At 38.2% G+C, this 11,826-nt stretch overlaps 1 protein-coding gene across 1 annotated transcript in view; it reads left to right on the plus strand.

Annotated features, from left to right (window-relative positions):
- KCTD9 (potassium channel tetramerization domain containing 9) overlaps positions 1-10,222 on the plus strand; it is a 48,842-nt gene extending 38,620 nt beyond the window's left edge. The window contains exons 10-12 of the mRNA XM_059695953.1: positions 4,965-5,070; positions 5,817-5,950; positions 8,330-10,222. Coding sequence (XP_059551936.1) covers positions 4,965-5,070; positions 5,817-5,950; positions 8,330-8,446 — 357 coding nt within the window. The 3' untranslated portion in view covers positions 8,447-10,222. The remainder of the gene's footprint in view (positions 1-4,964; positions 5,071-5,816; positions 5,951-8,329) is intronic.
- Positions 10,223-11,826: the final 1,604 nt, after the last annotated feature.

An 11,826-nucleotide genomic window follows, 5' to 3' on the forward strand; every position in this document is an offset into this window, starting at 1 on the left:
GCATGTTGTCACCAGCTGCAGCTTATTTGAGAGATTTTAGCAAAGTCTGAAACCTGAGCCAGGATAAGTCATTCATATGGAAAAGCTGCTGCAAATAGCTTGGATGGGGCTTCAAATTGGATGGGGTGGAGTCTTAAGGAATCCCCAGGGGATTTTTTTGCAGGGTGGAGCAAACAGTGTGCTCCAGGCTGATGGAGACTCAGCTATGGCTGCCAGTCAGCCCTGCAACAAAGGAGGTCCCAGCACAGGAATAATGACCCCTGTGAGCTCCCCTGTGTGGGAGAAAGTCACCCCCGAGTTCCTGCCCTGATGCCAAACAATCTAGTTTCTCCCCATATGTGTCTGGCTTTCCAAAAGCCACCGTTGCTGGAAGTCTGAGTAACTTTGTGCATCAGCCCTTTAAATGCAACACCTGGGTCTCCAACAGCCTCTTTGTCAGTCAGCCACAATACCCACTCATTTTACAGCCCCTAGTTGTGGGAACTTCACTGGACCCTTGGGCTGGGGAGCTGGTGTGGAGCTGGGACCCCTTGCTCATCACGGGCAGCCTCCACAGAGATGATCTCCCTCCCAGTTAATAAAATGGCACACATGGATGTCGGACCAGCCCAGTCCATGCCTCTGCCCCTCCTATCAGTCTCAATGTACTTATTTCTTTACTTCTCTAGTTGTAGTACTTCCATTCAGCCAGCTTTCAGGTGGTTCTGAATGATGGATTGTTCTGTATTTTAGTTGTAATTTTGATGTGGTTGTGAGAGGCTGCAAGTACAGGCATTTACCCATGCCGCCATCTTGGTTCTCCCTAGGTTATTATTGACAGGTACTTAATCATTGCCATTTTTTTTTCTTTTTACCTATATTATTCTCTGTATTTCTTTTTCTTCTTAACTCCCTTTAACATTTTTTTCAATGCTGGATTGGTGGTAATGTACTCCTTTATTCTTTTTTTTGGGGGGGGAGGGGCGGGGGTCTGGGAAGCTCTTTATTTGCCTTCAATTTTAAATGATAGCCTTGTTGGATAGAGTAGTCTTGATTTCAAGTGCTTTTCATTACTTTGAATGCTTCATGACAATCCCTTTGGCCTGAAGTGTTTCTGTTGAGAAATCACCTTACAGTCTAATGGGTACGTCCTGATAGGTAACTTTCTGTCTCTGTCTTGCTGCCTTTGAGATTCTTTCTTTGTCTTTAATGTTTGTCATTTTGATTATGATGTCTCTTGGAGTGAGTCTCCTTGGGTTCATCTTGATTGGAACTCTCTGTGCTTCCTGAACTTGTGTGACTTTTTCGTTAACCAGGTTAGGAAAGTTTTCTGTCATTATTTCTTTAAATAGGTTCTCTGTTCCTTGCTCACTTTCTTCTCCTCCTGGTACCCCTATGATGTGGATGTTGTTACCTTTTATGTTGTTCCAAAGTTCTCTTAAACTATCCTCCTGCTTTTTAAATCGTTTTGCCTTTTTCTGCTCTAATTGTGTATGTTTTTTCTACCTTGTCTTCTAAATCACTGATTCGATCTTCTGCCTCATTCAATCTACTTTTGATTCCTCCCAGTATATTCTCGATGTCATATATGCTATTCTTCATATCTAACTGGTTTATATTCATGGTTTGTATTCCTTGTTTCATGTCTTGTAATTCCCACTAAGTTCCTTGTAGTTCTTACTAAGTTCCTTGAGCATCCTTATAACCGTTACTTTGTACTCTATGTCTCATAAAATACTTACCTCCATTTCATTTAGCTCTTTTTCTGTAGTTTTCTCCTGTTCTTTTCATTTGGGTTCTGTTTCTTTGTTTCCCCATTTTGGCTATCTCATATTGTTTGTTTCTATGTATTATGTAGATCTGCTGTGATTTTCAGTCTTCGTGGAGTGGCCTTACTTAGTAGGTGTCCTTTGGGACTCAGTGGCACAGTCTACTTGATACCCTGTGCTGCATGCTCTAGCAATGCCCTGGTGTGAGTTATGTGGGCCCTCCTATTGTAATTGGGTCTTGATTGCTGTTGGCCCATTCATGGATGGGATCAACTCAGGCTGGCTGACCTTGAGGCTCAACTTGGACCATGTTATGCAAGCTGTTGGGCAGGTGCAATCTTGATGTGGCTTCTGTGGTCCTTGATTAAAAGTTTCCTCTTCAGATAGTCTCCAGTTAGTAATTCAGGGTGAATGTTCCCCAATTTTGCATTAACTTCAAGTTTGGTTCTGGGAGGCGTTGTGAGCAAGATCCACCTACTTCGCCACCATCTTGAACCTCCTGCATATATCCTGTCCACAGATTATTTTAAAGCAATTCATTATTTCACCTCTAAATATTTATCTCTCTTATAGTTAAGGACCATTTTAAAAACATAATTTAATACCATTTTCATACTTTTAAAAACAATTGTAATAACCTAACTTCTTTACTCAAAAGCCATTGCCCCTTGCTGTAGTAAGGCAGTACAACTCTTACAGATGAAGTGCTGGTTTACATAGCACCTAAGTACCTGTGTTGGTGACTTGCTTTACCATTTGATGAACAGAGGGTGAAATACTTTCTGTGGTTGAAGACAGAAAACTTCACTGAATTTCTTATGTATTTGTTTCTTTGTGAGATTTCATAGTACAGCTTGAGTATGGAACAATACTTACATAGTTACCTTGGGAGTTTTTGATACTATTTACAGTCTGTTTTACCTGGGAACATTACATAGAGAACCAGACACATTTATTTTCAGGTATCAGCTTCCTGTCTTGTTATATTTTTAAGTACCAAAAAATCCACTATGCTTTAGTTATTTTGGCCCTTCTAGGTGCTCATTATATTATCATTCAGTTTGAGCTCTGTATTACCTTGTGTTAATGTGTAGGTGTAGATGAGAATGTGCGTACATTTATCAATTATCTGTGGTTTTAAGTAATCTCTAGCTTATACTTTCACTAGAACTGACTATAGGGTAAATAAAATTGCACTTATGAAACTAGGATTTTTCTTGTTAGGAATGGCTATAACATAACTTGATCAGTCTTAGGGTTTTAGATTTCTTCACTGTTCTACCTATAACAACTACAATTATCATTGACATAGTACCTTAGTAAATATATTTATGTATTTTATTGTTGACAGTATTACAGATGTCTCCCGTTTTCCTTAACCAATTTTAAAAACTTTAAAATTCTACTTTGATGGTCATAATTTTGTAAAGGTCTAATGTTAATGTCACCCTTATAAACAGCTGACTAACTTATCTAGTAGTTGTCAAAGTTCAGATCTGATGGCACTGAATCCTTTTAAATAAATTGACATAACTTAAAATTCTAACATCCATTTTCTAGCTTTTTACTCTGTATTTTACACTACGCTTTGAGTGCTTATGCTTGGCAATGTTGTGTAGCAAGGTTGGTTAAAAAAGACCCAATTTACAACTTGTTACTGATTTTAGTATTCTGACCTTTGAAATGAAATTAGTAATAGCATGATTGAACATCTAGAATATCATTGATTAATTGCTACTGTAATAAGGAAGAGAAAAATCCATACCCCTAATAAGTTTATGCTTTCCTTATCCATACATTTTTACTGTCATTTGTCATTCCCAGGGCTGTTTATAAAAATAGAAATAGGTATATCAGAGTTCTTACTCCCCAACTTCATCTAAACTCTTAAGTTTCATGGAAGGTGGCCATGCTGTTGTTAACTTGACTTTTGTTAATCATTTTTAACACAGTTTTCAGTTTGTATTGATTTCAATTAGAAAAATCTTTATTGTGAACAGAAAATAATTGTTAGTATAAAGTGAGTTTTTCTTCCCCTTTTTCTATTTTTTCTTTTACTGTGACAAGATAAAAATTTTGAGACATTTTAAATTAAAATCATAGTGACTGGAGAGTGAGAGAAAGAGACAGAGCAATTAGCCTGTCGATAGCTATTAATAGCTCTGATGAAAGACTGCTTACATTCCTGTATATCCGTTAGAATTTAAGATTAATCTCCAGTGGCTATTTCTGAGATTATCCAAAAGAGAGAATAGCCAGGCACCATAGAACCCCCAGTGGCCTCCCGTTTATTTACACATGAACTTTCTAATCTGCCCACTGCTAATCTATAGGAGCAGACTTTTTTTTTCCACTCTGCTGCCTATCCCAGAACTAGCCCTGCTTCACCTCCTCCCACCCCCTTTGTCTGTTGCTAATGTAAATCCTTTCAGAAAGGCTTATATCCCCCTTCCTTGCTCCCCTGCCCTCCTCCCCTTACTTGATGTATAAAAACACTTGCAAGCCCTAGCCGATTTGGCTCAATGGATAGAGCATCAGCCTGTGGACTGAGGGGTCCCGGGTTCCATTCCTGTCAAGGGCACATGCCCGGATTGCAGGCTTGATCTCCAGTAGGTGGCGTGCAAGAAACAGCCAATCAATGATTCTCTCTCATCATTGATGTTTCTATCTCTCCTTTCCTCTCTGAAATCAATAAAAATATATATAAAAAATAAATTTTAAAAATAAATAAAAAGACTTGCAAATCTCCAGGACATTGGACATTCCTATCTTTCCTACGTAACCTTGCTGATAGTGGTTTAGACTCTATGCCCCAAGATTAGTCTCTTGGGGTTTTGTTTTGTTTTGGTTTGGTTTGGTTTTTGTTTGTTTGGGTTTTTTTAGTAATGGCCTAATATACCTTTAAAAAAAAAAAAAAGACTTTCAGGCCCTGGCCAGTGTGACTTAATTGGTGAGAATGTCATCTTATTCACTAGGAGGTGGTGGGTTTGATCCCTGGTTGCCATGTGCAGGGTCACCGATTTGATGTTTCTCTCTCACATCGATGGTTTTTTTTCTCTCTCTCTCTCCCTTACTCTCTTTAAATCAATAAAAATTATAATAATAAAATAAAAAGACTTTAAGCCATGGAAGTTAAACATTTTTTGTTTAACAACTGTTTGACCCAATTTTTTCTTTTCCAAACAAAATTCTGAATCTTAATCTTTTCTTTGCCAGTGTGCAAATCTCCAGGGAGTCAAGATGCTCTGTTCTAATGCAGAAGGTGCATCCCTGAAACTGTGTAATTTTGAAGATCCTTCTGGTATTAAAGCCAATTTAGAAGGTGAGATTCTGTCTATAATTACCTTTTCTACGGGGAAAACATACCATTAAGTAAAAAGCCCAGCAAAGTAATTGTTACAGGTAAATCATAACCATAGCTGGGTAGATTTCCTCTGTCACCGTGCTTGGAGAATTTGCACAGGAATCAGTCATATCTTGGTCTGAGTCGTAGGCTAACCAACATTGAGAACTCTGGGAGATCCATTCTCTGACATTTAATAAGGCCTCAGTCGGAGAATTACATATCAACACCTTAAACTTTCAAACAGAGCAGCATATTCTTATGCTGACCAAAATTAAGAATTTCAGTTTGCACAAAGCCAGGCACTTTCTGTCATTTTTAAATTTAATTTTTTGTTTATGAATTTCTTATTGCTCTCTTGTATCTGTGCACTGGTCACTTTGTTTACTTGTGTATTTAGAAGGCATAATACTTTTCTCCCTTGTCAGAAACTTATGGAGACATATTATAAAAGTGCTAATTATCCTAAGACCGAATTGAATTACTCCCTCAAAAATATAGACTAAAACATTCTTAAGTCATAGTATGAGCTAACACATCATTAACAGTGAACTCTATATATGTAAGTTGATTGAGGCACTGAGATTTATAGTTCAGAATCATTTTCAAAAGTTAGAGGGCCTTGTCATCATTCTTTTCCATTTAAGTCTTAAAGTGGTTTCATTGAAGGTGGGCGACTATAAATATTTTCAAGTTCAACTAATCCCCAAATATGTTCACTCTAGGTGCTAATCTAAAAGGTGTGGATATGGAAGGAAGTCAAATGACAGGCATTAACCTGAGAGTTGCTACCTTAAAAAATGCAAAGTTGAAGAATTGTAACCTCAGAGGAGCAACTCTGGCAGGAACTGATTTAGAGGTGAGTCACCAATTTTAAAGAGTTTCTGTTAGCATTGGCCAGGTGGCTCAGCTGCTTGGAGCTTCCTCCCATACACTAAAAGGTTGCATATTACATTCCCAGTCTGGGCACATACCACATTCCTAGGTTGTAGGTTCGATTCCCATTCAGACACTTAAGGGAGTCAACCATCGATATTTCTCTCTCATGTTGATGTTTCTCTCTCTCTCTCTCTTTGTCTCCCCCTTCCTTTCTCTCTAAAAATCAGTAAGAATATCCTCAGGTGAGGATTGGGGGAAAAAATTTTTTGTTAATCTAAAATCACTGAGTACCTCATACAAAATTTATTGGAATCGTAAAGTAGTTGCCTGGCCCTGGTGGGGTACCTCAGTTGGTTAGAGCATTCGATACACCAGGGTTGCAGGTTTGATTCCCAGGGCACATATAAGAATCAACCAATGAATGCATGAATAAGTGGAACAACAAGTCAATGCTTCTCTCTCTCTCTCTCTCTCTCTCTCTCTCTCTCTCTCTCTCTCTCTCTCTCTTCTCTCCCTTTCTCCCCCTCCCCCTTCCTCTCTCTCTCTAACATCAACCAATCAATAAAGTAATTGGCTGGTAAGAACTTTGGGGTAACATGCCAGAACGGCTGGAGGGATGTTTTCCTTTCAAGTGCTTATTAAAACAAACCTGAATTCCAGAGCACAATCAGTTCCTAAGTCAGAGAGCCAGTTTCACATGGGAAGATTCATTTGACATTCTAAGTTCATTTCATTTCTCGCTTTTCCTTGAGTTTTCTCATGTAGATAAGTTTGATGGGTGCTTTATTGACCTGATTTATCGTTTTTCTTGTTTCAATTCCAAACAATTAAATGGGGCCAGATTATTCCTTGAACTACTTGAGAAATTTAAACGATATCCAGGTTTGAAATCAGGTTGGGGAAAGCCTATTCTAAATTGGCATCATATTCTTTTTAATTCTCAGCGTGAGATTTTAATTCAGCTTTCTCCTGAGCACTGTTTTCTATATTTTGTCTTGATTTGCCAGTTTTGCCAGCTGGCTCAGTAGCTGTAGATAAGCCTGCCTTGGCGCTGTCCAGTAGCATTCCTGCAGTGCTGGGCATGCTCTGTGTCTGTTCGGTACAGCAGCCATCAGCCCACATGGCTGTTGAACACTGCAAATGTGGGTAGTGTAAGTGGGAAATGAATTCTTAAGTTTATTTAATTTTAATTCATTTCAATGTAAAGGGGCACATTTGGCTGGTGCCATCATATTAGACAGCACAGCCTTAAACAAGAAAATCTGGCATAGATTGGATTGTAGAGAACAGTACATCAAAATTTGCTGTTGATTTTTTTAAAATGTTTTGCCTTGTTCTCTTAATACTAAGCAGCAAAATAGCAGATCCTATTAAACTTAAAGGCAAAAGTGCCAGCCTACAGCTGAGGGTTGACTCCTGGGGGGTAGCAGCTGACATTCTAACCTAAAAGGAGATGTGCCGTCACCCTTCTCTAACTATGGTCCCCACCGTCCCCAGGGACTATTTCAGAATCTCTTGTCTCATCTGTCACACTATAATCGCAAGAGAAATTTAAAAACAGTTTGCAATGATGGTGGTAGTTACACTGTTGTATAGGTTTATTAAAACTAATTGAATTGTGCACATAATTTGGGGGTTAAAAAAGGCAGTTCCTTGCTATAAAAATATTAGGGTTGAGGAATGGAATTTAATTATTAAGTAAAATCTGTTTCTCTCAGATTTTTCAAAATAGTGTCTCAATTCTCCTCCCACCCCCTTTCATTGTTGTTGTTCTTAGATTGTGGTAAAATTGTTTAGATAATATTTACTAAATTTGAGTCCAATTTTAAATGATTTTAAATGATTGATTATAAAATACATGATCACAAGGGACATTTCTGTGTTAACATCTGGGGGAAGGCGGGGGGGGGGGGGGGGGGCGGGGCGGTCAGCCAGAGCATCAACTAGAGAGGAAAAATGGAAATATCAGAACATCTGACTTTTTTTTTTAAAATATATTTTATTGATTTTTTACAGAGAGGAAGGGAGAGAGATAGAGAGTTAGAAACATCGATGAGCGAGACACATCGATCAGCTACCTCCTGCACATCTCCCACTGGGGATGTGCCCGCAACCCAGGTACATGCCCTTGACTGGAATCGAACCTGGGACCCTCCAGTCCGCAGGCCGACGCTCCATCCACTGAGCCAAACCGGTCTCGGCAGAACATCTGACTTTTAAAACCGCAATTTTCCAGAAATAACCAAGTTTTATTGTATAGCAACCTTTTCCTAACATGCCTAGGAATCATTTTGGGGAAGGAACAGATAAAACCTTAAATCTCTGTATTAGTTACACAGTTACTGTTTTTGTCTTACAGAACTGCGACTTGTCTGGGTGTGACCTTCAAGAAGCCAACCTGAGAGGTTCCAACGTTAAGGGAGCTATATTTGAAGAGATGCTGACACCACTCCATATGTCACAAAGTGTCAGATGAGAATTTAGGGCTGGAGGAAGATGCTCAAAATGAAAATGTTTTCATTATCACTTTTATTTCTCCACTCAGTTGTGTAGAAGACATAACACTGTAAGGAAATTAAAAAGACAAAACCATTTAGAGGATTATGCTTGTTCTCAGTGGTGCATAAGGGAAAAGTGGCTTTTCCCCACATTCTGGTATCACCAGAGAAGCACTCATTTACCAGCTGTAGGGAGGCTAGGTTAGATTGCTGCCTTTAGAGTGGAGTGGGGGGTTCGCCTGGCTTTATGACCGGAAATGCTTTCTATCATATTTGCTTTAGATAGGCATGATGCGGAATTACCATCTTGGTTTGAAATGCATTTGAGGATTTTCATTTATGAGAAGCACAACCTATGAAATTTTATTTATTGAGTCTCTAGATGCATATGGATATTTAAATTGTTAAACTTTATGAAAATTGCAAGAGGCTGTTCAGGTTATAAAAAGCTCTAGGACTGCCTCCCTTTACCTGTCACACCGTGTGAATATGGTGAGATCAGACTCCCAAAGGCTCTCTTTTAAGGTTCATTTTAATAATGGTTATTTTTTTAGAACAAAATAGTAGCTGAATTAAAGAAATCCTCCGTTCTACTGGGTGAGACAAGAGTTGAAAGAAAGACATCATTGTACATCATTGTCAGCTGAAGTCACAGTGGAACTCTGTAGTAACAACCTATAGGAACAACTTTTAAAGGAGCACTCTTCAGAATTTCATTCTAAGCAAGTTCCACTCAATGCAGACCAGGCAATCTTTTATTTACACTACCAGCCTAGTTTCCTCCTGTACAGTCAAAACAAGCATAGAAAGATACTTCAAAACCAAAAAACCAAAGTGTGTTACTAATACTTAATTCAGTGGCCAAATAGTTTAAACAGGGCCAGCTTAGAACTAGATACTAAGTCTCAATCCACTGCAATCAAACGCTGTAAAATATGAATGGGTATTGCAAAGTCATCTTTTAGATAGCTAGAATTGCAGCTAAAAAAAATACCGTGGAGAATGAGGGATTTTAAACTGACTGTTTGATTATAGCCACCAAAAAAACTTAAAAACATTTGGCTGGTCCAAAATGTAATACCAGTCAGTCAGCACCTGTGGTTCTTTAACTTATATTTTCTCATTTGGTTTTGTTTTAATAATTTTAGCCTCGTTTTCTTGAGTCATTATCTCTCTGCAGCAGCAGAGACGGGGCCTGTACTTCCTCACCAGTAAACGGTGTCCTTACATCTGCCCCAAGAGCAGGAATAGTGCTGTATCCAAATGGATTCTGAATTCTCCAGACTCATCAGTTGAGGCAATGAATTATTAAAACCCACTTTGTATCCTTTGGGAGGATGACATGTCTTGAATATTTACGTAGCTTATTCTTCTATATATACATATGCAAAGCTTTCCTTACAATAAAGGATATACACATAGTGGGAGGAAATCAGGCCTTAACAGGTAAAGGAAAGCAACTTCAGAAATGAATTATTTTCTTTGCTTTATTATTTTTACCAAGACAGAGAAGTATTGTATTGAGAGATATCTATTTTCATAATCAATATGTGCCTAAATTATATTTAAACCATTTCACTCTGTAGTATATTTTCAACAATTATAGAAAATGTGGTTCATCTACTTAAGGGTACCTCTGTAGACATAACCTGAAAGTGCAGAAGAATCTGAAAGATGAAACATGACAGTCTTAGAAACTGCAGAGTTCGGGTCTAATGTATACTGCATTAATAAACAATGTGAAATGTTGAAAAGGAGTTTCTTGTCTGGCTTTTGAAAAGCAACACTTTCTAATTTTTGCTCATATTTCTTCAGTATGTATTGATGACTAACCTGAGGGTCTGGGTGGAAAAAGAAATACAGCATAACGCTTACTATGGGCTAGTTTTTTTAATTTATTTTTAAAAATTGATTTGAGAGAGAGAGAAACATCTATTCATTCCACTTATTTATGCATTCACTCATTTATTCTTGTATGTGCCCTGAGTGGGCACCCCCAACCTTGGGGTATTGGAATGACGCTCTAACCAACTGAGCTGCCCAACCAGGTAGTTCATTAACTTATTGGCCCTGACTGGTTAGAGCAGTGATGGCGAACCTATGGCACGCGTGTCAAAGGTGACACGCGAACTCATTTTTTTGGTTGATTTTTCTTTGTTAAATGGCATTTAAATATATAAAATAAATATCAAAAATATAAGTCTTTGTTCTACTATGGTTGCAAATATCAAAAAATTTCTATATGTGACACGGCACCAGAGTTAAGTTAGGGTTTTTCAAAATGCTGACACGCCGAGCTCAAAAGGTTCGCCATCACTGGGTTAGAGCATAGGCCAATCTATGTGGCGCTCTCATATCAATGTTTCTCTCTCTTCCCACCCTCCCATCCCCACCTGCTTCCACGCTCTCTACAAATCAATGGAAAAATATCCTCCAGTGAGTATTAACAAAAAAAGAAGAAAGGGCCATTAAAGTAAATTTATTTAAGCATTATTTTATGATCCCCTTAAAATCCACCAACAGGAAGAAATTTCAAAAAAGAAAAGACTGCCTTCCAAAATTCAATTAATTTGTGTCACTCTAGCTGATGAGCATTACCAGTTAGCTTTATTAGGTTGTTTAAATATGTTGCCCCCCACACACACCCTCCAAAACATTCCTGCCTGACCACTAGAGAGAATTTTAAGGAGGGAGGAAAGTTTCAAAATAGTAAAACTTCCATTAGGCCTAGTGATGAAACATGTGCATGTACAGAGGCAAAAATACAGTTATTGTTGGAAAGAAGGGACAGAAAAATGTTTTATAGCTAAATTATCTACATGTATAAAATTTAGTACTCTACTGTGTAATTGTTCAGAGCATTATTTTATATTATGCTGTAATTTAGCCTAGTAATTTAGCCCACCTGCTTCCACACTCTAAAAATCAGTGGAAAACTACAGTTTCAAAGAAATTTTAGTAGGAAGTAATGTAAATTTATTTCCTTATGAAGTTACCATCACAAATCAAGATTTGAAGATTTTCTCCAGTTCATTTATGAATTGGCTATTTGTACTGTAAATCTGCCCTCACATCAACTTTAAATCATCTTTTTAAAAAAAATCCTCACCCGAGGATTATGTTTCTGTTGATTTTACAGAGGGGAGGGAGGGAGGGAGAGAGAGAGAGAGAGAGGGAGAGAGAGAGAGAGAGAGAGAGGGAGAGAGAGAGAGAGAGAGAGAGAGAGAGAGAGATCCTGCAAACCAGGTATGTGCCCTGACCAGGAATTGAACCTTCCAGCTTTCGGTGTAAGGTACAATGCTCCAACCAACTGAGCCACACGGCCAGGACTAAGTCATCTTTAATATATGAACAAAGA

The sequence above is a fragment of the Myotis daubentonii genome, chromosome 5 (genome assembly GCF_963259705.1).
Source record: "Myotis daubentonii chromosome 5, mMyoDau2.1, whole genome shotgun sequence".
Taxonomy (NCBI): domain Eukaryota; kingdom Metazoa; phylum Chordata; class Mammalia; order Chiroptera; family Vespertilionidae; genus Myotis; species Myotis daubentonii.